The sequence below is a fragment of the Schistocerca gregaria genome, chromosome 3 (assembly GCF_023897955.1).
Source record: "Schistocerca gregaria isolate iqSchGreg1 chromosome 3, iqSchGreg1.2, whole genome shotgun sequence".
Taxonomy (NCBI): domain Eukaryota; kingdom Metazoa; phylum Arthropoda; class Insecta; order Orthoptera; family Acrididae; genus Schistocerca; species Schistocerca gregaria.
In genome coordinates this window covers 331,709,964-331,737,625 of record NC_064922.1, presented here as the reverse complement: position 1 = coordinate 331,737,625, position 27,662 = coordinate 331,709,964, and the positions used below count along the sequence as shown (strand labels likewise).

The 27,662-nt window shown below is 45.3% G+C and overlaps 1 protein-coding gene across 2 annotated transcripts in view; it reads right to left on the bottom strand.

Annotated features, from left to right (window-relative positions):
* The window catches only part of LOC126354899 (uncharacterized), a 147,549-nt gene that overhangs the window by 102,440 nt on the left and 17,447 nt on the right, over positions 1–27,662 (bottom strand). For both annotated transcript variants that reach the window (XM_050004963.1, XM_050004964.1), the window contains exons 3-4: positions 10,979–11,130; positions 1,644–1,895 (exon numbers count right to left, since the gene is read on the bottom strand). In XM_050004963.1, the coding sequence (XP_049860920.1) occupies positions 1,644–1,895; positions 10,979–11,130 (404 nt within the window). The remainder of the gene's footprint in view (positions 1–1,643; positions 1,896–10,978; positions 11,131–27,662) is intronic.

Genomic DNA, 27,662 nt, shown 5'->3' with positions numbered 1-27,662 from the left:
GAAGGTGTGGAGAAGAGAGAGAAATTTTAAAGGTAATGAGAAAGAGGAAACAACTGCATTGGAGCGAAGCTGCTACGGTCGCAGGTTCGAATCCTGCCTCGGGCATGGATGTGTGTGGTGTCCTTAGGTTAGTTAGGTTTAAGTAGTTCTAAGTCTAGGGGGATATTGAGCTCAGATGTTAAGTCCCATAGTGATTAGAGCCATTTGAATTGCATTGCACACTGGATTAGAAGAGATTTTTTATTGGGGGAAGCTGTAGAAGGAAAGGTGAAGAGAAGAGGAAGAAGAATACCAAGTGGTGGATAATGTAAGGATAAGAAACAATTATAAGAAAACTAAGAGGTTAGCCAGTGAAAGGACTGCATGGAGAGTTACATGTGAAGACCTGTCGTAGGGCAGAACACTGATGACTATGATGATGATGGTGGCGGGAGAATGAGTTACGAAGTCGCCTTCGCTCCAAACTCCAGTGTCGAATCTATTCAAGATGAATGTGCTGCCATTCCTTCACAGACATTCAGACTATAATGGTTATCTATTTACGTGACCATTACGGCACTCCAATCCCAATTCTCGATACCAGTAAAATCGTACAACTTTTCTGCGAAGTAACAGACATACTTTTGTGACAATATTCACATTTGGTTTTATTAATGTGTAGGTACTCCTATGTATCGATATATTACAGTGATATGGTTCTTTTGTGTATTCATTTCTGTGAGACAGTGATAATCTTTGACTTACTTGTAACCGTTTTGGCGCGAATGCGCACAGAGCAGTCTTTGTTTCACTTTGGCAGAAGTTAAGTTGTTATTTCGCTTTGTAAAAGAACAGTCAAGCCTTGTGTTTGGTTAATGTGGAAATTAAATATATGAAGATTGATACAAAACTGTTTTCTTGAGGATGTGACAATTAAGAATAAGTATATGTGAATTTACAAGAAGTTTAATAAAAATGTGGATCGTGAACACCAAGTCAAAAATTACTTGTACCATACCATTGTTCTGATCTGGGATTGTTTGATCATTAAGAATCTCCTGAAAAACGCATTCGTTAAGTCTTCTAATATTGCTAAAATATAGATCTGGACCTTATAGCAGTCAAAGTGGAATCACTCTAGAATCAACAAGATGAGCCATAAAGACTTCGACGAAAATTACGTGGGAATCCATTCAAGATAAGTGCCAATTTAATGACTTTTTTTACAGTGACCTCATTATTTCCATTCTGATCATATCATCCACAGTCAACTTTGTTGTTGCCCGATAAAACGAACATATGCTGCGTGAGCAACATTATTAATCTGATTTCTAACCTACTTCGCAAGTGGTGGTATTGTTAGAAGACACCTCATCGAAAGAATCGCCAGCAGAGTTCAAGCAATTGTAGGAGGGGAACAAACAGCGAGGTCATCGGTCCCATCGGATTAGGTGAGGATGGGGAAGGAAGTCGGCCGTGCCCTTTAAACGGAACCATCCCAGCATTTGCCTGAAACGGTTTAGGGAAACCACGGAAAACCTAAAGCAAGAAGGCCGGGCGTGGGGTATAGCCGTCGTCCTCCAGAATGCGAGTCCAGTGTGCTAACCACTGATCAGACAGTTTTAGTGTGCTTAGTGCAGGCGCGGCGCCTGCCGGGACGGTACCTGCAGCGTGGCGAGCACGTTGATGACGGAGCGCGCGGCGTCGTCCTCGACGGCCCAGACGGCGTCGGGCCCGGCGAGCAGCCCTGCGAAGTCTCGGCCGGTGGTGCAGGCGAGCACGGCGGCCGCCAGGCGGCGGTAGAGCGCGCACGCCGCCACCAGCGCCGCCGCCCCCGGCAGCGCCGCCGCCGCCCCCGCCACCCACGCCGCGCTGCACGCCACGCGCACCGCCCACGCCTCCGCGCGCTTCCGCTCCTGCCGGCACCCGCGCCCGCGGCACGTGTACACACCACGACAGGCGTCCCAAAGGCAGCCAGCTGCACGCCAGGCACGTTACTTATCGATACTGCTACTTCGACAGCTGTCAGGGCCCATTACAAGCCAATGTGCAAAAGAAAGAGTTAGTGATGTTTTTCAAGGAATTGTGAAGTGGGTCTCAGAAGATGTATTCTCTCTTAACCCTTTATCGAGCATACACAGAAATACTATTGTGAAAAACAGGAGAAGTAAGAGTAGGACTTAATCATGTATACGCAGAATGACCATAATTAAAGTTCCAACTTCAAAAGTCTGTAGAAAAACAATCGCGGCTCGGAATCACGTCAAATTTGAACAGCATATTATTAAGACAGGAGGAACATCACGGAGAAAAAAAAGATGGTGCTACAAGGGCCTTAACGTAAATGGGGTCAGGTACAAATGACAAGATGAATCGCAATACGACGTCTATGATTTGAGTTGCACATTACACCATCCCTACTGTTCAAGCTGCCTGACTGCAAGAGTTCGGCAGTCAAAAGTTGTTGCACTGTCAGATAATCCTGTCTACCAAGACAAGGTTATACACTACTGGCCATTAAAATTTGCTACACCAAGAAGAAATGCAGATGATAAACGGGTATCCATTGGACAAATATATTACACTAGAACTGACATGTGATTACATTTTCACGCAATTTGGGTGCATAATTCCTGAGAAATCAGTACCCACAACAACCACCTCTGGCCGTAATAACGGCCATGATACGCCTGGGCATTGAGTGAAACAGAGCTTGGACGGCGTGCAGAGGTACAGCTGCCCATGCAGCTTCAACACGATACCACAGTTAATCAAGAGTAGAGACTGGCGTATTGTGACGAGCCAGTTGCTCGGACACCATTGACCAGACTTTTTCAATTGGTGAGAGATCTGGAGAATGTGCTGGCCTGGGCAGCAGTCGAACATTTTCTGTATCCAGAAAGGCCGGTACAGGATATGCAAGATGCGGTCGTGCATTATCCTGCTGAAATGTAGGTTTTCGCAGGGATCGAATGAAGGGTGGAGCCACGGGTCGTAACACATCTGAAATGTAACGTCCGCTGTTCAAAGTGCCGTCAATGCGAACAAGAGGTGACCGAGACGTGTAACCAATGGCACCCAATACCATCACGCCGGGTGATACGCCAGTATGCCTATGACGAATAGACACTTCCAATGTGCGTTCACCGCGATGTCGCGAAACACGGATGCGACCATCGTGATGCTATAAACAGAACCTGGATTCATCTGAAAGAATGACGTTTTGCTATTAGTGTACCCAGGTTCGTCGTTGAGTATACCAGCGCAGGTGCTCCTGTCTGTGATGCAGCGTCGAGGGTAACCGCAGCCATGGTCTCCGAGCTGATAGTCCATGCTGCTGCAAACGTCGTCTAAATGTTCGTGCAGATGGTTGTCGTCTTGCAAACATCCCCCATCTGTTGACTCAGGGATCGAGACTTGGTGCTCGATCCTTTACAGCCATGCGGATAAGATGCCTGTCATCTCGACTGCTAGTGATACAAGGCCGTTGGGATCCAGCACGGCGTTCCGTATTACCCTCCTGAACCCACCGATTCCATTTTCTGCTAACAGTCATTGGATCTCGACCAACGCGCGCAGAAATGTCGCGATATGATAAACCGCAATGGCTATAGGTTACAATCCGACTTTTATGAAAGTAGGAAACGTGATGGTACGTCATCTTCGTGGTGTAGCAATTTTAATGACCAGTAGTGTACAACATCGGATAAGGAAAATCAGTTTTTAGTTGTCCTTGCCCCAGCAACAGCATAAAAAGCAAAACGACATCGGTTTTTAAGTGCCGTGAGACTGGTGAAACAGATGTTCAATATGATGTCCAACGTTTTCTGCCATACGTTGAATTGGAGAAACAGAACGTTCGACAAAACATCGCAGTGTCTTGAGCGTCTTCGCCGATCTTCGGAGCTCAGTTCGAAGAGGAAGTCCTCACTGAAGTCTACTACATGCAATGATACTCCAGGGCGAAGACTTGCCTGGAGCCGCCTCGGACAGCGATAGGATACCAACCTAACTGTCGCTGGCCATGCAGCCTGATAACGAGGACTGATATTCTGGGGTGCCATTCCTTTTCGTAGCAGGACCTCTTTGATTGTCGTCCGCAGCTTGTTTACCGCACAGCGGTAAGTCGACTAAAGTCTACGCCCCGTTTTGTTGCCCCTCATGACAAGCCATGCTGCATGCTGTGCTTACATTCCGGCAAGATAATGACTTTCCGCACACGACGAAAGTTTCTGCTGCTAGTCTTCGTGCTTGCCAAGCCCTAACTAGGCCTGCGAGGCCGCCAGACCTCTCCTCCATTGAGAATGTTTTGAGCATTATGGGCAGGGTGAGCCGTGCATGGCTCGTGCTCATGCTATTTTTTGTTTGTCATCTTCTATTACCGTACTGCCGCCTCGTTTTCCTGTTCCATTTTCCGGCGTCACTAACTTTCTGCCTGACTTGTCCGTGAGCGGCAGCAGCAGCGAGTATCGATAAGTGCACTGTCGTACCGTCTCTGGAGCGACTGCTAGTACAAGGGCTATCCACAAAGTACATTACATTTTGGAATTAAAAATAAATAAAGTATTGGCAATTTTTTTTATTATATACAGATGAAAGCCACACTTAAATAGTGCTTTTCTACAAGGTTGCCATTTCAATTAAGCACTTATCGTAGCGATGGACGAGCTTGGAAATTCCTTCGTCGTAAAATTCGGCCGCCTGCGCCTTCAACCACGTGGCGACTGTCTTTTGGGACATAAAAGGTGTGACTTTTGTGTATTTCCTGGAAAGAGGCACTACAATAAACTCTCAACGGTATTGCCAAACTCTGCACAACCTCAGAAGAGCAATACAAAACAAGCGCAGGGGAAAGTTGGGCTCAAAGATCTTGCTGATTCACGACAACGCCCGGGCCCACACGGCAAATGTCACTTGTGAAGTTCTCGAATCTCTCAAGTGGGAGTTGTTTCCTCATCCGCCGTACAGTCCCGACCTGGCACCGAGCGACTTCCACTTATTCCCAGCAATGAAGAAGTGGTTGACTATGCAGCGTTTTGATGACGACGCACAGCTTCAAGAAGAGGTAACCACGTGGCTGAAGGCACAGGCGACCGAACTTTACGATGAAGGAATTTCCAAGCTCGTCCATCGCTACGATAAGTGCCTTAATTTAAAGGCAGCTATGTAGAAAAGTAGTATTTAAGTGTGGCTTTCATCTGTATATAATAAAAAATTCCAATACTTTATTTATTTTTAATTCCAAAACGTAATGTACTTTGTGTGTAGCCCTCGTATTTCCGGGTCGTCGTGTGCCTGGCAGTCAGTTCGGAACAGACCAGGACTGCAGTTGCGACGCAGCAGCAGTGAAGTCGGGGACGGAGGGCCGGTGAGGCGCTGACAGACATTCCTCGCCGACCGCTGGCGAGACGCATGAACTGTCCGACGGAGAGAGATTGCACCGGGACGACCGTTCGTTTGTCGTTCGGTTGGTCGTCACATCGGCCGACGTATATTTGGCCCTTTCACCGGTTCGGGGCCTGCGCAGTCGTTCGGTTGGCGTGGAACAGCAAGGAAGTCCCCATTGCGCGGAGTCGGCCTACAGCCGCTGGTGGCGTGCACGCGCAGTTGGATTGCGAGGTGCTGCTTGCGAGTGCTACGAAGTTCGCCACCCACCGCACTTGCACACGAATGTTGAGTCCTCCCCGTAACCTATTATCGAGCCTCAACTGTTTGCATTCCTTCGTCGCCTTGGGACATTCCTGCGAGCAACAACGTGTGTGTACTTAAGTCGCCTAAGATTCTAGCCTTCTTCCTGTGGAGTTTAACTTAATTTAATTTATTCCCTGTTATTTAAGTTGACCAGCGCTGGTCGTTGACGTAATTTTCGGTGGTGTATTTTCGTCGTCGTGTTGTTGCTGTTCAGCGCGGCATGTAGATCGACAGCTGAGGTTGTTGTTGGTCGTTGTGGGCGCCAGCCTTCTGCCCTTCGTTGTGGTCGTTTTGCTGGTTACATCGAGCAAAACTGAGGGTGTTTCTGTTGTTCTCGTCATTTCATCATCATTCGTGAACGTGGCGAGACTTGACTGAGCGAAAGTTGGGGTTTGTAAGGGAGCTGATAACCGCGCAGTTGAGCTCCCAACAAACCAAACATCATCATCGAGCAGAACTGACTGCTTGATTGGACGGTCGACTGTTTGTCGGTTGGGTTGCCTTCAGATTAAGAAGTCACTGGACAGGATGCCTGTCTCATCTAGACGGGTGTTAGTGTTACAATCACAAACCCGACCCTTGGAAACTTCTGAGCGCCGTTCCTTATGTTCTACATAGTAATTTCCCTGTTTGGGTTTTAGTTATTTGATTGATGCGCGGCCTTCAGCCGAGTTTTAATATTTCTAAAATTAATGTTCTTGTATTGCTCTTTTGCATGAAATGTTTTAAGATGAGGCCTTCTGCCTCTTGATTTTAACTCTCCTTATTGCTTGATATGCGGTCTCCAGCCAAGTTACATTAAAATTAAATTGCTAAGGCCCTCAGACTATTTAGATTGAACATGTTGAAAATATGTTTGGGTGAAACCTCCAGAAGAACCTTGTAATTCAATTTCTTGCTAAGGCCTTGTGTTTTGGGTTTTGAGTGTGGCCTACAGCTGATCTAAAGTTAATTAAGGGAGATCAATTAAAGTTTTAAGTGTTTTGCATCCTAATTGTAATATTGCGTGCTGATAAATAAAGTTTGTATGTTAAGTGCCGTTGACAGGAACTCATTTTTGCCCCTTTCCACAACCTAATCCGCTCTGTCCTGCTAGCGCACGCGTTTCACAGGGCTCTCCAAGCATCTCGCGATTTTAACACTCTAAAGCGCTAATTGGCCAGAAATTGTCACCATGTGCTTCAGGAGGGCATCCAACAACTCTACCAATCAATACAGAGCCGAACAACTGTTTGCGTTATTGATTTGCTCATTTTGTGGAGCTCTTTCTCTTGAAAGAGTCATCCAGTTTTTCTGAAATTTTAATCATTTGTTTGTCTTTGCATGTACATTGCGTCTGTCGATTTGCGCCCTTCGCAATCATCATCATCATCATCATCATCATCAGTGTTCTGCCAAAAGGCAGGTTTTCACATGGTAGTTCTCCAGGCTGTCCGGTCTTCTGCCATCCTCTTCATGTCTGCATAACTTCCTCTTCCTTTTATGTCGTCTATAATCTTGTGTCTCCTTCTTCCTCTCAGTCTTCTCCCACAAACCAATCCTTCCAAAGCATGTCCTAGCAATCACTCCCTTCTCAATGAATATCCCAACCAGTTCTTTTTCCTTTCTCTTACAGCCTTCAGCAAACATCTTCTCTCACCAACCCTTTCCAATACTCTTTCATTACTCACTCTTTCCATCCAGCGTATTCTCTCCATTCTCCTCCACATCCGCATCTCAAATGCTTCTAACCTTTTTTCCATCTTCTCGTCTCAGCGTCCATGTTTCTGGCCCATATACTGATACACTCAAGACAAAACATTTGTCAAGCCTTTTCCTTAGTCCTTTATCTAATTTGCCACATAAGAGTCTCCTCTTTCTGTTGAATGTCTCCTTCGCTATGGAAATTCGACTTTTCACCCCTTGGTGACATCAAGTCTTCAGTTATTGTGCTTCCAAGATATTTAAATTCACTAACTTGGGTAATGTTAGATTGTCCTTTTTTATATTTGACAGTCTGCGTCTTGTACTGATGACCATACTCTGTTTTTGCTGTGTTTATTTCCATCCCATATTCCACACAAGCTTCATTCAGATCTTTCAGCATGTTATTCACTGTCCGCTCACTTTCTGCCACTAATTCCATGTCATCAGCAAATCTTATACATTCTATTCTCTTTCCACCAATACGTATTCCTCTTTTCCCATCTAACCCTTTGGCAATAATCTCTTCAAGGTATACGTTAAACAACAGTGGGGAAATGCAACAACCTTGTCTAACACCACGTCGAATGCTGCTTCCTCCTGACATTTCATTCCCAATCCTTACCATTACTTTGTGATGTAAATATAGATTCTGTATCAGTCGTCTCTCTTTCCAATCTACTCCTTTCCTCTTCAAAATATCCATCAGCTTGTTCCACTGAACTCTGTCAAAAGCCTTTTCTAAATTTATAAAAACAGCAAAGATTTCTCTACCCTTTTCCATATATCTTTCCCCTATGGTTCTTAACAGGCCAATAGCATCTCTTGTTCCTTTTACTCTTCTAAATCCAAACTGCTCCTTTGCAATCCCTCTGTCCAGCTTGCCATATAAACTTCTATTCAACACCTCAGCAAGACTTAAGCTGCATGAGAAATTAGACTGATGGTCTGGTGCCCTTCACATTTTTTTCGCAATGCGTCTTTTTCTTTCTTTATTTTGCGCAACACTAACAGCTAACAAATAACTTCCGGGAATTCAGCCAGGTAACACTTTCAGCGACCGCCGATATTTCTGCGGAAGACCACCCCGCCATTTTCAAGGCAAACTGCAACGGACAGGGGGCGTACATGCAAACTTAAAACCTCGGTTCTCGGACTGAAGCAGGAAAGATAACACACACACTGAACACTAGTGCCACCAAAGATGACCAAAGTCAGAGCTATCGACAGCGAGACTATGAATTCGCAGGTGAGGCAGCATTGACTCTGTCCCTCTGTTTTTTGACAAGGGAGAGAGCCGGATTCCAAACAGAGCTTAAACAGAAACCCCAATCCCTGTTAACGAGGTTGCTCGGTAATTTAATCTCAACTGCCTCCCTAATAACACTGTCCCAATAGCTGGACGTGCATGCCAATATCTCGGTGTAATATAATAACATGGGGTGACCAGTATCCAAGCAATGTTCGGCAATAGCAGATCTACGTGGCTGCTGTAATCGTGTGTGCTGTTTATGCTCAGTACATCGGTCCTCCACGGTCCTGGTAGTTTCACCAATATATGCCATGCCGCAGCTACAAGGAATATGATATACACACTCCTTACGCAGTCCAATATCATCCTTAACGGAACTCAAGAGTGTTCTAATTTTAGATGGAGGTCGGAAAATACATTTCACATAGTGTTTCCGTAAACTACGACCGAACTTGTTGGACGTGTTGCCTACGTAAGGCAAAAAGGCAGTAGACTTAGGTGTTGACTCAGAATTATCATAAATCACCAGATGTACAGTTGGTCGATAGCACAACGCACGTTCAACCTGTCTATCACTATAACCAATTTGACGAAATGTAACTTCAAGATGGAACAGCTCAGCTGGCAAAGTCTCAGCGTCAGAAACGACATGTGCCCTGTGTACCAAGATACGAAGTACCCCTTCACGCTGAGCCGGATGGTGACAACTATTAGCCTGTAAGTACAAGTCGCTGTGAGTACGTTTCCTGTATGCTGCATGTCTCAATGGTCCATCATCCTTCCTCCTAACCAACACGCCAAGAAAGGGAAGGCAACCATCCTCTTCCACCTCCATCGTAAAACGAATGTTCGGGTGGATCGAGTTCAGATGTTGTAGAAAGACATTCAAATTCTCCCTACCATGAGGCCAAACATCGAAGGTATCGCCAACGTATCTAAAGTTGTTGTGGTCTTCAGTCCTGAGACTGGTTTGATGCAGCTCTACATGCTACGCTATCCTGTGCAAGCTTCTTCATCTCCCAGCACCTACTGCAACCTACATCCTTTTGAATCTACTTAGTGTATTCATCTCTTGGTCTCCATCTACGATTTTTACCATCCACGTTGCCCTCCAATACTAAATTGGTGATCTCTTGATGCCTCAGAACATGTCCTACCAACCGATCCCTTTTTCTAGTCAAGTTGTGCCACAAAATTCTCTTCTCCCGAATCCTATTCGATACTTCCTCATTAGTTATGTGATCTACCCATCTAACCTTCAGCATTCTTCTGTAGCACCACATTTCGAAACCTTCTATTCTCTTCTTGTCCAAAGTATTTATCGTCCATGTTTCACTTCCATAGATGGCTACACTCCATACAAAGACTTTCAGAAACTACTTTCCTCTTACTTAGATCTATACTCGATGTCAACAAATTTCTCTTCTTTAGAAACTTTTTCCTTGCCATTGCCAGTATACATTTGACATCCTCTCTACTTCGATCATCATCAGTTATTTTGCTCCCCAAATAGCAAAACTCCTTTACTACTTTAAGTGTCTCATTTCCTAATCTAATTCCCTCGGCATCACTCGACTTAATTCGACTACATTCCGTTAGCCTCGTTTTGCTTCTGTTGATGTTCATCTTATATCCTCCTTTCGAGACACTATCCATTCCGTTCCACTGCTCTTCCAGGCCCTTTGCTGTCTCTGACAGAACTATAATGTCATCGGCAAACCTCAAAATTTTTAATATTTCTCCATGGTTTTTAATACCTACTCCGAATTTTTCTTTTATTACCTTCATTGCTTGCTCAATATAAAGATTTAATAACATCGGGGAAAGGCTACAACCCTGTCTCACTCCCTTCCCAACCACTGCTTCCCTTCCATGTCCCTCGACTCTTATAACTGCCATCTGGTTTCCGAGAAACAGGCGAATTAATAGTCGCTCTATCGATAGCTCTGACTTTGGTCATCTTTGGTGGCACTAGTGTTCAGTGTGTGTGTTATCTTTCATGCTTCATTCCGAGAACCGAGGTTTTAAGTTTGCATGTAAGCCGCCTGGCCGTTGCAGTTTGCCTTGAAAATGGCGGGGTATTCTCCCGCCAAAATATCTGCGCTCGTTGAAAGGGTTACCTGGCTGAATTATTTGAAAGTTGTATACGCCAAGAGAAACTCAGGTCTCACACTAACAGCTAAGGCTCCAACACAATTCCCAGGGGCACACTTGAAGTTACTTCAAACTTTAGACAGTACACTTTTGGATAATGTTTTTCCTTTGTCGCAAACCGGGACAAAAGAAACAGAACACTTAGAAATGGACAACTGATTTCCTGAAAACTAAAAGACGGACGGCTCTGTTGTGCTGCATTGTCGACAGCGCACCGACCTTGAAGGCGTCTCGGCGCGCGTTGAAGAAGAGCGCCAGCAGCAGGCCGGTGGCGAGCCCCAGGTGCGCGGCTGAGGGTAGAGGCACCGGCAGCGACAGGTGCTCGTACAGCGCCAGCGCCGACGGGCTGGGCGGCGCCTCGGCGCGCAGCTCTGCGGGCACCGCCGACACCTGTTAGCACTCCTTCCAGTAAAAGATCTTGTGACGGTACTATCCGTCACCACGCGCGCGGCAAGTTTTAATTCCCGCGGCTTCTCGTCGCGTCTGTAGAGCGCGTGACTGTAGCCAACCTTCTGGCCGCACGGTGAGTTGGAAGTACTACGCCTGTGTAAGCAGAAGAAAGTAACGATCAAAGTCCGAAAACAATTTATTGGTCTGTTCAACTAACCAAAATAAATTCTCCAAGTATAACACCAACACAAAACAGTGATCCGTCTTCGAATCACAACTACATACAAGAAGAGTATAGAAAACAACTGAAATAATTTACTACTAGTCTCCGCCAGAGACTTATCCGATATACCAAGCCTAATCCAGAGATCAGCGGGAAGATCCAAGCTGGGCTGCCGTGGTGGCAGCTATCCATGTCTGCTGGCGGTCGATGAACTTCCGATGTGCCATCGAGAGCCGGCCTTTATAGCGCTTCGGCGGATGAGTACTTCGGAACTCTTTTTTCCGTCACGTGGTTTGACGTGTGAAAATAGTTCCGGGATCTTCAGCGACCTCTTCCTTATGTTTATGTGGAGCGGTAGTGACCTCTGTTGGCCGCTGGTGTCTTTACTGTGGTGTTGTTGTTGTGGTTGTTGCTGTGGCCGTTCATCAATATTGCCTGTCAGTTGTGTAGTGCTTCGGTGTGCCTGCGATGCGGGCAACCCGCGGCTGCAGGCTGTCAGTTTGGTTGCTGATACTCTAGGCGCCGTGATATCTGGTGGAGAAGGTCACAGCAGGAAGGACGCTAACAGCAAGGTCGGTTGGAATGCCAACCACTGAAATAAATTAGTAGTTTTAAGAGTAATTAAATATACCATAATTGATATTAATAAATCAAACGCTCCTTGATCTTAGAGAATGAGATTTTCACTCCGTTTGCGCCGATAAGAAACTTCCTGGCAGATTAAAACTCTGTGCCAGACCGAGACTCGAACTCGGGACATTTGTCTTTCGCGGGCAAGTGGTCTACCATCTGAGCTACCGAAGCACGACTCACGTTCCGTCCTCACAGCTTTTACTTCTGCCAGTACCTCGCCTTCTAACTTCCAAAGTTTACAGAAGATCTCCTGCCAAACATACTCCTGAAACAAAGGATACTGCGCAGACATGGCTTAGCCACAGCCTGCGGGATGTTTCCAGAATGAGATTTTCACTCTGTAGCGGAGTGTGCGCTGATATGAAACTTCCTGGCAGAGATTCTGCAAAGTTTGGAAGGTAGGAGGTCAGGTACTGGCAGAAGTAAAAGCTGTGAGGACGGGGCGTGAGTCGTGCTTGGGTTTGCTCAGATGGTTTCATTGGCAATTTCTCACACACAAAATATATGCACTTGCCCGTGAAAGGCAAAGGTCCCGAGTTCGAGTCTCGGTACGGCACACAGTTTTAAATCTGCCAGGAAATTTCGTTCATTGATATTGTTGGGAAAAAGAAACAATAAAATGTACCATTTTATTGAAATTAATAACACATAACTCTATGCCCAAAAATTTTCGGTCTTACATGTATTACGTTACTAGTGTCAAATCACATAATCAGGTACTTTCATCACATTACTTGACTGGACCACTGTATTCCAACAAAGTGGACAATTCATTATAAAATAATTAAAAAATAGCAAAAAATGTAATAAGTGTTCCATAGGTGTTTGTGGCTAAACACCGTTCAGCGTGCATTGTTGAACCTTGCCTCTGTAGCTGATGAGCTGTATGTGTTTCTATGTTCACCCATAGACATCATCAGTTACAGTTACATTGGGGACGCGATCATCGAGACTGCACCGTGAATCACTGGAAACGTGTCGTTCATGGATGAATCACCTTCCTTGTTACAGCAGATCGATTCTGGAGTCCAGATACGCCGTTACCCAAGCAAATGGCTGTTCGGAGCATTCACTGTACCACGATCACAGGCTGTTGGGTGATATTCACATGGTCTTCCATGGCACCTATGGTAGTAATCGAAATAGCCATGACGGCTGTGCTCCATGTAAACATTATTGCGGCGCACCTGTATCACTTCATGCTTGACGTCTTTTCCGACAGCAGTGGCATCTTCCATCAGGATAGCATATAACAAGGCTGGAATCGCTCTGAAATGGTATGACGAGGACAATAGTAAACTGATGGCGTCTTGACCACCAATGTCTTACATAAGGGACACTGTAGTCGCCAGGTATTGCCCACCAGCCGAGAATTTACCAGAATCGCATACCCTGTGCAATGGCATCTGATGCCACACGCCTCTGGAAACATGCCAAGAACTTATCGAATTCAATTCATGCAGGACTGCTGCGACCAGAACCCTAGTAATGTTTTGATTCAGCAGTTATTTATGTATTTAGTACCTCAGAAACCCAATGTTGCCTGGATTTTTATTTTTTCCAGTCTTCTGTTCCACCTCCTCCTCCCTCATGTCTCTATCTATCTCGTACTCCTACCTCTCTCCGTCGATCTCCTCTTCTCCCCTCTCTCTACATGTCTGCTTCTCCCCCCCCCCCCCTCTCTCTCTCTCTCTCCATCTCCTCCACCCTCTCTACCCACATCCTGTTCCTTCTCTATCGCCTCCTTTTCTCCTTCTGTCCATTTCCTCGTCCCCACGCTCTCTCCATCTCCTCCTGTCCTATCTATTCATCTCTTCCATCTCCTCTCTTTGTCCTCCTCCTCATCCCCTCTCTCAATACCCTTATTCTTCCTTCCCATCTCCACAGAGCTGTGAACGACTTCCTGTGTACCGTCTGCAACGCACTGCGATACTACCCTCACAACACGCCGGTTCTGCGGGAAATCCTATTGGACATGCGGTTCTCTGGATTCTTAACAAATGGCTCTAAGCACTATGGGACTTAACATCTGAGGTCATCAGTGCCCTAGACTTACAACTACTTAAACCTAACTAACCTAAGGACGCGACACACATCCATGCCTGAGACAGGTTTCGATCCTGCGACCATAGTAGCAGCGCTGTTCGGGACTGAAGCGCCTAGAACCACTCGGGCACAACGGTTGGCGATTCTTAACAATACTGAAGAACTATTTATTCAACCTGCCTCTCCAAGCCCCTATGGAAGGTAGATGTTCTTACCTCCAGAGTGCGTCTCTCCAGACAGAAAGCAGCACATATACCAAGTTTGGTTGATACCCATACAGTGGTTTAGAGGGAGGGTGGAATGTATATACATACCAACATCCATCCATCCATCCATCCATCAATCAATCCATTCATCCATATATACGTATCATGGCGTGAGAATATACTGTTGTGCTTTATTCACTGCTAAAGCTGAAGGGTTCTTTAGCTTGATTAAAATCTATTATATCTTTTCTATGTGGCTGATGATAATTTTTACAAACATTTCGTACATTATAGATAGCTCTGTGGTTCACTTATGTCTTATCTGACTTGTTAAATAGAGCAATTACTGCATTAAGACACAAAAGAATTAAAGACGTTAGCTGTCAGTGGGCACTGATTATTATCAAGGAAACAAATTGATAATGTATGCCAGACCGGGTTTCGAACCTGGGTCTCCTGCTTACTATGCTGACGACTAGGCCACCCAGACACAGTGGTCACCATAGCTGCACGCAGTACCCTAGCACGCCTCCCATCAAACTCAAATTTTTAACTTATACCACACACTACTAGGTGCTAGGGTAGTCTATGCGGTTGTGGTGACCACTTTTTCCAGATGGCATGCTGGTCAGCGCATCTGTCTACTAAACAGGGGACCTGGATGCGAATCCCTCTCAGGCAAAAAATTTTCAACTTACGCCACTGATATGCATCAATGCCCAATGGCAGCTAATGACTTTCCTTTGTGTCGTGATGCATAGTGGTGGCAGGCTCAGAATGGTGTTTATTTTTTCGGGCATGTCTGAAAGAACAGACACCACACACATAATTACAGCATTGTTCTTGTTAGGAACTGGTTTCGTGTTTCGACAAAAAGTATAGAAGGCTACTTTTAGATTGTACAGAAAATCGAACGACATAGTGATAATGTAGAATCAATGTTTGTGAAAGTATCACAATTTCCCAAAAGCTCACAACTCAGAACAACATAAAATTACATAATACATACGTAAAACGATTATGTTATAAAGATATTATGGCACTGCACTCTCTAAAAGAATCATGGGGGTCTGAAAATAATTGAAACGGAAGAGAAATATAATAATGATTTACTTCGGAAACATAGTGCTTACTCCAGGCTTGGTTAGCATCGTTGTACCTCTCCTCGTATGCGAATTTCGCGTGTGCCTCTTCTGTGGCCTGGCACATGGTTCTGTGTTCTGGCCACAGATGGTTTGCAACGAAGGAACTTTGACGTTAGTTATAGCCCAAAAAATAGTGGAAGAGGGTTTTTAGTATAGTAAATGTCTGCACTGTCTTCAGATGATATTAACGCACACATCATAAAGTCGCTGTTTGTAATTATTTAAGCCACGCGAAGTGGCCTCGCCGGCCGTGGCGGCCGAGCGGTTCTAAGAGCTACAGTCTGGAACCGTGCGACCGCTACGGTCGCAGGTTCGAATCCTGCCTCGGGCATGGATGTGTTTGATGTCCTTAGGTTAGTTAGGTTCAAGTAGTTCTAAGCTCTAGGGGACTGATGACCTCAGAAGTTAAGTCCCATAGTGTTCAGAGCCATTTGAACAATTTTTGAAGTGGCCGCGCGCTTTAAGACACCGTGTCACGGATTGGGAGGCCCTTTCCGCCGGAGGTTCGAGTCCTCTCTCGGGCACGGGTGTGTGTGTTGTTCTTAGCGTAAGTTAGTTTAAGAAGTGTGTAAGTCTAGGGACCGATGACCTCAGCAGTTGGGTCCCCTTCGGAATTCACACACATACATTTTGCAATTATTTAAGCAACAGTGGAATTTACATACTGTGAAGAACAATCTGTTATATATGTACTATAAAGTAATGGTAAAACGTAAGGAGACTGAAAATACAGAAAAATAATAGATCAGTAATACAATATACAAATGTACAGCTAAAAGCGTGGGTGTACATGCCTTTACAAACGACAATAGCATTTGGAAACACTGGCATGGCTGTAAGAAATTGAATTCCTAAGGTAAAAATAGTAAATACTGAAGTTCATTGGCATTTGAGTCTTTTTTCCTTGAATGGCACCAGTGCTTAGTCCTGCAACGTCTCAGTTTCTGAGTACATATCTGAGTTTCATTATTTCGTAAAATTTTGTGCTAATATATCCCATATTAGCCAGCTATTTTGGGCAACTTTTCATTAATTCAGAAATCTCATTTTGCTAGTACTGAAGACCTCATATTTTAAAACAAAACGCACAGATTAAATGAAGTTAGTCAAAAGCGTAATAAAAAATCACGAGACCAATAATGGGCGATTGCCGCACCATTCTGCGAAAGATTGTAGAAGAAAAATGGCGTACAGCCTTACTTTGTTTGACAGTTACAAGATAACATTTGTAGAAAATCCCACCGGATCGTGATGTAGATCATTCCAGTTGCATCGGTGTTTAGTTTAACACACTGTCGTCGGTGTGAAATCGTTTGACCCGTGGTTGATACTTCACGTGGCTAAAATAAGTCTTACTGGGCTAAGTTCGGCCGTTCGCTTCATACGGGTAAACAAAGTCAGATTATGAGAAGTTGTCCGATAAATGGTAGCATCTGTGTTTTTACGCAATATATGTACCGCAAGCGCTTGCGTAACCTTCTATTTCAGGAAGCACGTAAGTTGATTTAACAGAGAGAACACGCGGAAAGATGGCGTTTTATGGATTCAGGAAACCTTTCGTGAGTAACCTGAGTGGCATCAAGTTCGTCGAGCTCTCCATGATACCAGGCAACAGCCCTTTATTCTGCATGTAGGTCACCATAACACCACATAGCAGTTATGCACGCAGTCGTCACAGAGGTATACGATAGAAGTAAAAGCCATTCGTTACCTCCGACGTTCAATCCCTCAACGAGCAAAAGGAAGGGAAGACTGATTTCGAAGGGTTATGAAAATACATAGCCTGAAGAAAAAACTGAGGCACCCATAAGACATGGTCGGATTTAAAAGTAATTCTGTACTCGTACACACCATTGGCACGTATTTATATGATTAGAGTTCAAAGTGCCCGTGACAGATAGAATGGCCACCCAAGTGGATTAGTGTTGCTGGTGTTTAGTGTTGATGTCAAACCTGGTAGGTTATATAAGAGGTGTGAACAGCGTCAGAGGTTCGAACTGCAAAGACGAGGCGGGTTTTCCCACCACAGACAATGAGGAACCGTTTCCGTGGGAGCTCTTACAGTATCACCTCACTGAGCGAGGCGACTCGCATTCTGAAGGACTACAGCTGAAACCCGCATCGACCATTCGAATTACAGGTTCCCTTGCTCACCCTAAAAAGCTCGCTGCAAATGGCACGATGGTTGCTTTGGAAGGGCACGGCCGATCCTTGAAACAGAGTTTGTGCTCCGTCAATGATGACCTCGATGTCAATGGGGCGCTAAACTCTACTTTTCTTTCATTTTCTCCTTCTGCACGGCAACAGAGATTTCAGGAGAACGTAGAGACCGTACAACCTCACTAAACTTTTTTTTTGCAAAACCAAACAGTATCTTCAAAATTACGAACCAACGTTTCGATTGCATGTGACGACGAAACTTGACCTCAAAAATGGATTTGACAGTGGCGGTTGGACAGCTGTCAAACTATCACCACTTTAATCATACAATGTAGGGTTTCATGGCCGGTGTTGTCTTCAGTTGAAACTTCCGGGCTGAGAGGCCGTGGTCGATGTATAAGATTTACACCTAACGTTTCGTCTCCATCTGCATGAGATATCTTCTGAGGTCGTCCGGCTACTGCCACTGAGGCACTTTTTTGTCTTTATTGTAATTTTAAAACCTGTACGACAGGCAGGCTGTCAGCAGCGTTCTATGCTGCTCTTCAGCCAGAGGATACAAGATGAGAAAAAACAGAAAGATTACACATAGGTTACAGATCGGTGGGCAAGAAAACAGTTGACACAGAAAGGCAAACACGGAGCCGTTCACACTCAACGATAGTCCACACTTGAAACTGTTGACACGACGCACAAACACGGAAGACGGCGATGGCAAAGGTGAACGATGGAGTGCGACGGTGAACACTAAACACGACGGCACACACGAGACACTGATGGCAAAGATCTCCGGCGCGCGAAAGTCCTCGTAGCGTGTGCGAGTCCGGGGACCTGCCAAGAGGGGAAGAAGGGCGGGGGGAGGGGGGGGTGGAGAGGGGAGAAAAAAGACGCCAATGGCTGAGGAGATAGGAGGAGTAGAGGGACAGAGGAGGGGAAGCCCGGTGGAGGAGTGGGGAGAAAGGGATGAGGGAGGGAGGATGCCCAAAGGAACAGAGACAGGAAGGGGAAGGAGGATCAAAGTTGGTAGGAGGGGTATATGGAGGGAAGGAGGACATCACCAGGGAGGGGGAGCTGGCGGAATCCACCTTGGGAGAGGGTAAGGAGGGTAGAGAGATGAAGACCAGGTGGGACGTGGGAATACAGGCGCAGCAGCGGGCGGGGGAAGGAGAGGTTGGGCGAGACAAGCGGGTGAGGAGGATCGAGTTTGTGTGAGGTGTACTGGATCCGTATCCTCTCAAGGAGAAGGAGGAGGTGGGGGAATGGAATGAGATCGTACAGGATCCGCGTGGGGGAGGGGAGACGGATGCGATAGGCGAGGTGGTGAGCATGGCGTTCAAGGATTTGGAGGGATTTGTAAAAGGTAGTGGGGGCGGAGATCCAGGCCAGATGGGCGTAACAAAGGATAGGGCGGATGAGGGACTTATAGGTGTGGAGTATGGTGGAGGGGGTCCAGACCTCACGTACGACAGGAAAGGAGCTTGAGGAGATGGAGACGGGAGCGTGCCTTGGCTTGAATTGTCTGGAGATGTGGGGTCCAGGAGAGTCGACGGTCGAGGGTGACGCCAAGGTACTTGAGGGTGGGGGTGAGGGCGATAGGACGGCCATAGACGGTGAGATAGAAATCAAGGAGGCGGAAGGAAGGGGTGGTTTTGCCTATAATGATCGCCTGGGTTTTGGAGGGATTGACCTTGAGCAACCACTGGTTGCACCAAGCAGTGAACCGGACAAGATGGGATTGGAGAAGGTGTTTGGAGCGCTGCAGGGTGGGGGCAAGGGCAAGGAAGGCGGTGTCATTGGCAAACTGGAGAAGGTGGATGGGGGTGTGACGGCGGCGGCATGTCCGCCGTATACAAAAGGTACAGAAGGGGGGAGAGGACAGAGCCTTCGGGCACACCGGCAGAGGGAAAAAAGGTGTAGGAATCTGTGTAATGGATGGTGACGTAGGAAGGACGGCGGGAGAGAAAGGAGCCGATAAGACGGACGTAATTAATGGGAAGGGCGAAGGTTGGAACTTGAAGAGGCGACCGGAATACCATACGCGGTCATAAGCACGTTCGAGGTCCAGGGAGAGGAAGATTGCAGAGCGACGGGAATTAAGCTGTTCAAAAAGGAGATGAGTGAGGTGAAGGAGAAGGTCGTCGGAAGAGAAGGATGGCCGAAAGCCACACTGGGTGATGGGAAGGAGGCGGTGCTGACGGAGATGCTGGTGGATGCGGTGGGTGAGGATAGATTCCAGGACCTTGCTGAAGACCAAGGTAAGGCTGATGGGATGGTAGGAGGAGACGGCGGATGGCAGTTTACCAGGTTTAAGGAACATCAGGATACGTGAGGTTTTCCACAGGTCGGGGTAGTAACCGGTGGACAGGACGACATTGTAGAGCCTGGCCAGGGTGGAGAGGAAAGAGGCAGGAGCTTCACGAAGGTGACGGTAGGTGACACGATCGTGACCCCGAGCGGTGTTGCATTTTGTGCGGAGTGTAGCAATGAGATCCTGTGTAGTGATAGGGGCATTGAGTTCTGTGTGTGCAATGTTGTCCAAGTACTGGAAACCAGACGCTAGGGGAGGGACAGAGGTGTCAGTTCGATCGCAGACATCCGGAAAGAGGGAGTAATCGAACTGGGGATCGTCAGGGATGGAAAATACATCGGAGAGGTAGGAGGCAAAGTGATTGGCCTTACTAAGGGTGTCAGGGAATGGGTGAACATTATAGAGGAGAGGATAGTAGGGGGAGGGTTTAGTTCCAGTAAGGCGATGGAAGGCTGACCAGAACCTGGACGAGTTGATAGGTAGGGTAGCATTCAAACAGGTGCATGTCTGTCGCCAGTCCCGGCGTTCCTTGGCCGCGAGCAAATTACGAATGTGTCGCTGGAGTTGCCAGTGGCGTCGTAGTGTGTCCGGGTCACTCGTGTGGAGGAAGGCACGGTAGAGACGACGGGATTCACGGAGGAGGAGGACGGCCTGTGGGGGTAAGGTAGGACGGTGGGGGTGGATGGTGACAGTAGTGACGTAGGCCTCCACGGCCTCAGACAAGGTCTGCTGGAGATAGGAGGCGGCGTAGGTTACATCGTCAGGGTGGCGTTAGGTGAAGGGGTCGCTATCGACCTGGGTGGAGAGGGTATCCCGATAGGCATTCCAGTTGGCACGGGAACAGTCATTGATATACTTTGGAGGAGGGTCATTACGAGGGTCGGGGCGGGGGCGACGACCATCGGAAATGGTGAGGAGGACAGGGAGATGGTCGCTACCAATAGGCTCCAGGACATCCACCGTTATGCGGCCAAGGAGGTTAGGGGAGGAAAGGATAACATCGGGAGTGGAGTTGGATTCGGGATGGGTGTGCTGGGGGATGGGGATGAGGTCCCCTTGAAGGGAGGAGAGGAACCGATGCCACCGCCGTAACTGGGCGGCGGAACGACTATGGATGTTGAGGTCGGTGGCGATCACGTAGGAGGAGAAGGTACGGTCAATGTGGGAGAGGAAGTCGAAGGGAATAGGGACGTTAGGGCGGACATAGATGGTGGCGCAGGTGACGGTAAGGCCAGGGAAGAAGAGACTAAGGATCAGGTGTTCGGTGGGGTGGGGAAGGAGAGGTTGGAGCCGTACTGGGATCTGGCGGTGGTGACCAATGGCAACTCCGCCACGCGCAATCGGGAGGGGATTATCGGAGCGGTGAAGGAGGTAGGGCGACGTGTGGACGGTGTGGTGGGGTTGGAGGAAAGTTTCATTGAGGAGGAAGGCATCCACGCGGTGGGTGGCAAGGGTGTGCAGGAAGAGGTTCTTGTTGGCGGGAAGGGAGCAGATGTTGTTGAAAAGGACACTGAGGCTCCATGTCCTCTCGCATTTATAGAGCGCATAGAGGGCACCACCGTTCATCACGTGATGCCAACGGTATGCCTATCTTTGGAAGGCGTTATCATTCTCGATTAAGAGTAATCGATTGTCATTCTGCTGATGCAACGTCGACATCCATATTTTGTCCAACTTTAAAACCTCCTCTTTTCTATTAAAATTATTATGGTGTTTGTGAATCTCTATTGCTTCTCTATACATGCGTGCAAGATAATGGGATGTTCATGCTAGAACGCTTGTCTCATTAAATTTAATTTCGTGATTCCCATCTCGAAAAACATCGTCAGCTACGGCCGATTTTTCGATGCGTCTTAAGCGACAGTTTCTTTTACGTTCGGCTAAGCGGGTGTTTACACTTATTTTCGTTGTTCCAATATATACTTGACCACAACTGCAAGGAATTTTATATACCCCAGGTGTTGCTAGACGGTGTCGAGCGTCTTTTGGAGTTCTTAAATATTCCTTAATCTCCTTGGTGGGTCTGAAGATTGTTGCGATCCCATACCTGGCCAGAACTTTCCCGTTACGGTCAGTGACTTTATTAAAGAACGGTAGGAAAACTTTTCCAGTAGGTGACCGTTGTTGCTCTCGACTTCTGGCTTCTTTTCTTCTTCGGTGGAGGGCTCGAACAATTTCCTTGCTGGTATATCCGATTCTCATGAAGGCTGACCGTAAGTGATTTAATTCATCTTGTAAGTAAACCGGCTCGTAGATTTTGTTGGCTCTGTCAACCAAGGTTTTCATGACACCCCTTTTTTGCCTAGGATGATGGTTTGATTCCTTGTGGAGGTATCGATCCGTGTGACTGTTCTTTCTATATATCTTGTGGCCCAGCGTCTCATCCACCCGTCACCACATTGGCAGAAAGCCCGTCTGCAGCTCGTGATTGTGCGGTAGCGTTCTCGCTTCCCACGCCCGGGTTCGATTCCCGGCGGGGTCAGGGATTTTCTCTGCCTCGTGATGACTGGGTGTTGTGTGATGTCCTTAGGTTAATTAGGTTTAAGTAGTTCTAAGGTCTAGGGGACTGATGACCATAGATGTTAAGTCCCATAGTGCTCAGAGGCATTTGAAGCATTTGCAGAAATCCCGTACGACACTGCAGGCTCTGCACCGTTCCACTGCTCTAAATGTCCATTGCTGCTACATCGTTCACGTCGTTTCCTTACCTCGGCGTGGGCTCCGTGCGAACATCAAAATCAAATTTTCCGTTTCTCTGCGCCATCCTGTCCACGAATTCGGTGACGACAGATTCTGTGGAAGTGGACAATCACACTGTGAATGCTCCACTTCTAATTCCAAATTACTTCAGTGAATCGTCAACCAGTTTGAAAGAACTTTTTAGTTTGGAGATGCGATGGTATTTCCGACGATTATCAGTGCTGTACCTAGTATGGGTGTTGGCAGATTTTCTTTTCACGAAACTGTATGCCTCACAACTATTTTAAAAACATGACGGTCTCTGGCCTACCAGGTGCCTCTGGCAGGAGTGCTCAGGAATGTGATCTGCTCGATTTGACACTGCAATGCTAATACCGGGCTACCTCGGCACTAACTGGAGCTGTGCACTGGCTGAGCGCAGAAGCTGGAACACTGCACGAGGCGTTGCGAACACCCGGAAGAATACCTTATCTGCTGTACAGGCAATTAGTTGTGCTCCTGGCAGTGCACTGCAGATTGGGGTGATTTGTGTATGGTCTGTCAAAGTGAGTTTCTTGCGTTGGATAAATTAGTTAGTAACATCGGGACATTTCATGCAGTGTTCACGCATTTAGTAGAAAATACACTCCCCCGTCGTGTCTGTGCACTGCGCCATCACTTTTTTAAAAGGCGCTCAGCAGAAGGGCCGGTATTAGTTTAGCGCCCTCTGACATGACAGGAAAGTCAGAGAGAGGGGACTCGCCTGCTCATTCTTCAGCAGTAGAAGGTTGTGGCTGGTTCTAGCGCACTGGTGCACTTTTATCAAAATAGGAAAACCATCAAACCATACGGAAAAAATCATAAAATTTGCCGCGCGGGATTAGCTGAACGGTCTAGGGCGCTGCAGTCATGGACTGTGCGGCTGGTCCCGGGGGAGGTTCGAGTCTTCCCTCGGGCACGGGTGTGTGTGTTTGTGCTGAGGATAATTTAGGTTAAGTAGTGTGTAAGCTTAGGGACTGATGACCTTAGCAGTTAAGTCCCATAAGATTTCACACACATTTGAAAATACCGACCGAGGAGGCGCTGTGATTAGCACACTGAACTCGCATTCGGGAGGACGACTGTTCAATCCCGCGTCCGACCATCCTGATTTAGATTTTCCGTGATTTCCCTAAATCGCTCCAGGCAAATGCCGGGGTGCTTCCTTTGAAAGGGGACTGCCGACTTCCTTCCCAGTCCTTCCCTAATCCAATGAGACCCATGACCTAGCTGTTTGGTCTTTTCCCCCCAAACAACCCAATTCAGCCTCATAAAATTTCAAGGAAAACACCACGATTTTGACAAAAAAAGTCAGTTTTCTGATAACATTTAGTTTACATGGTATATGAAGAAAAATAAGCAAAAATTAAGGAAAATAAACTAAAATAGCCCCTTTTGCTTTCTAATAATTTTTTATACCACACTTGGGCAGTTCTTATTATACATCACACTTGGACAATCATCTTGGACAGCCTCTTTCGACCTTTTTCTATTGTTTTCTTCCATCTCATAATCAAAAATGAGTATCTTTTTTCATGTTTATAATGTTAGTTAAATATTTCGAGAAGCAGCTTTTGCTCTTCAACATCATAATTTCATGTCATGTTTTGTACCTCCGTTGATATAGAAAAAAATAACATAAAAATATTTTTCTAATAAGTGTACGCGATTGAGCCGAAGAAGTGTAGAAACTGTGAGACAGAAATTACTTCATAACTACCATTCACATGGCTATACAAAGCGTAATCATCAACATATATGCAAGGAACGTCTTAAAATCTATCAAGAAAAATAAGCTTAGCAGAGTGCTTTGTGTATGTGGAAAATACGTCACATCTGAATATTATAAGAAGCATGTGTATGAAATGTCATTCGATGATCACACTAACCTGCTTTCATCCATTAAAAATTAAGCTGCTTCAGCCGTCACTGAGCGTGAAAACGCATGTTCAACAAAATGTATAAACTGTCAATAAATTTAACATTTTGGCTGTTTTTATTTAAATCCAACACCTATGGACAAGCTTACAAGTAGCTGAAAACCTGTCTCGGAGAGTGTAAGAAATATGTAAAAGCGGAGTGTAAGTGTGGAGAAGAAATAAAGCAAAAAATATCAAAACATACTGACACACAAATATAAAAAATTAACAGAAATACAAGAAAGTGAGGATTTTACATAATGCTCGCCACCTTGTTCTTAAATTTACACATTTTTTATCCTATACCACCATCTCCAATTTTAGTTTGAAAGTCATTATTATTTTTCCCATCTTTAAACAACTACCAAATGGAGCAGTTCACAGTTCACCAATTCCGTATGTTTTGTAAGACAGATGTACTTACTTTATACATCGGATTAAGAAAAGACGATTTAATTGCATTTATCAAGAAACACGTTAATATTCAGAGACAAATTTTAAAAAATTGGCGAATCTACCTTACTCTAAAACTGAGAATGATGATGAGCTCTTCAAAAGTCATGAAATTGAGGCCTTGAAAGAAACGTTCCCATTTTCTACGAATATCCATGGGGACAAAGGCACAGAACAACAGATAATCAGCATTTAGTCGATAAAACATTTGACGTCAGGCTAAAGACTACATTTTGAAAACAATCTTAACTTTGTCGATTCAAATGTTTTCTTGAACACATGGAGGAAAAAAATCGTGAAAATTGTGAAAGACCATCTAAAAATGCCTTGTGGACTGAAAGGCAGTTTTATCGTCTTTTCTGAGTACAAAATGCAAGCAAATGAAAGAACCATGGAACTTAGGTTTCAGACACAGAACTATAGGATCACGAATGAAAGAGATTATTCCAAAATGGTCTGTAACTGTCAATTAATAGATATGTTCCACTAAGAGACTCTTCATACATTGAACTACTAGAAAAAATATGAGGCAAGAAAGGTAGGATCAGCATCAAAGATGATGGTCAAAAGTGTTTTCTGTGGGCTATAAAATATGTATTATATTCCGTAAAGAAAGATCTACAAAGGGTTAGTAAGTACAAAGAAGTGATGAAAAACTTCAAAATTTTGAGTTTAAAGTCGCGGTAGATGTCATTCCAAAAACTGGAGCAAAAATTAATGTGTCCATCAATGTTTTCTCGTTTGCAGGAAAATGTCAACGACAGATCATGAAGGTTTGAGAATGAAGTTCGACCTTCAGACTGCATTCACAGATACTGAGTGGCAATAACAAAATACAAAAAAGAAAAAAAAAACATAAAAAGTTACTATATTTTAAAGAAGGTGAGAGCTCAAGCTATTATAGGATAAAATGTGTCTCGTCTTGTTTCAATTCAAATCTCGAAAAAGTAGCATTCAAAATTTATCTGCGGCAAGTGTCTACTCCACTTCAAAAAGAAGGAAAAATTAGGCGATCACACGAAAAAGCGTCTAATCAAGAAGTCACGAAAGGCAGAATTACTGGAAAAAGGCTCATGAATAAAAGTTTCAAATTATTAACAGAAAATGAAGGACCTGTTCGTTATTTAAGCAGATTTTTAGCGTTTGCTTCTGAAGAGGTACAACTGTCAAACAAACTCATAATCTTCACACACAATTAAGTATAAAAAAAGCGAAGTAATTTTTTTTGATATATCAGGTACATTAATGGACACTACAAAGACCCAGTCGCTTATATAGGTCCAAAGCACCCCAAAGTTCGTTGAATGTATGAAACAAGAGGTTGAAGAAATTGGAATGATTTATTCCGAAATTGAAGAAATGGGCTTACTAACACCTAAAGGACAAACAAAACACTAGCTCTGAAAGATGTTCATTGTGTGGATTTCGCTATTCTCGTAAAAACGGAAAAGTCCGTCAGCATGACCATTTGACTGGAAAATATGTAGGCCCACAATACAACTGGAGTAACTTAAAATTAAAGTATCCGACGTTTGTAGCCATTCAACAATGTTATTTGTCAGGATATAACTCACATTTGCCTGCGAAAGGTTTTGGGTAGGACATGAAAGAAATAGACTTGATACCCAAAAACGAAAGATACACCAATTTTGGCAAGAATATAGAAAATTTGAAGATGATATTTGACACATTTAGGTTCACAGCCTCAAGTCTTGACAAAATTCCATTAAAGCTGAAGAAGAACAGATGACACACATTAAAAAATTTCTCCCAAAAAATATAGTCAGTCTAACAACTAAGTAGACGAACACTTGGAAGAAATTTGAAGAAAACAGCTTCCTCGAAAGGAAGAATTTTACAATAATCTGAAAGCTTTTTTATTAGTGATGAAGACTAAAAGCATGCAAAATTGGCCCACATAAAATTAGACACCGCATTGGAAGGGCTCTTGGAAATGCCATCGAGAATCTTGGTAGTTACCATGTACTCACATGTTTAACTCGACGACGATTTTCATCAGAATATTTTAATCGTCTGAGGATGGCAGTATGCCGAAACCGGTAATAAAGTGTAAGATAGCTGTGTGATCAAGACAGACTTGTGAAAATAATACGAAAAATTATCCCCCGCCAGCCATGAACCGACCTTACCTACAGGGTGCGAAGTGCTTGAGCAGACTGGCAAACAGTGGTTGGTTCTATCTGCGCAGAGCTCGTACAGATCCTCGTTCCAACCCACCTGTCCCTATCTCAACTGCAACCATTAAAGCAGCTCAGCCTGCTGCAACGTAGACTCAAAGAGTACACGCGTACCGAATCACAGTGGTTAAATCAGAGCAACTTGGGTTTCCTTGGTAAGCTCCAAGGGGCCCCTTTCAGATTGCTGCACCGACAACAGGTTACGCTATCAATCCAGTGTGAGTAACAAGGTATATGTTTGCATAGGAGTCTCCACTGCAACTCATTTATGATAACGGTGGGTGCAGCAAAATGAACAAACCAGACTTAAAGAAGACTGAGGAAAATTTAAGTACTGGTGAATATATTCCAGTCCCGAAACAGTGCGCACGTATAGCAGGGAAAAACTGTCTTGTGTTTATAAGCAGCTTCAGACAAATCGCTAGATGTCACGAATTTAAAAATGTTTAAACAGTTACTGATCGCTCATTCTGGAACCTCGAGTACATTTGCAGATTTGACCAA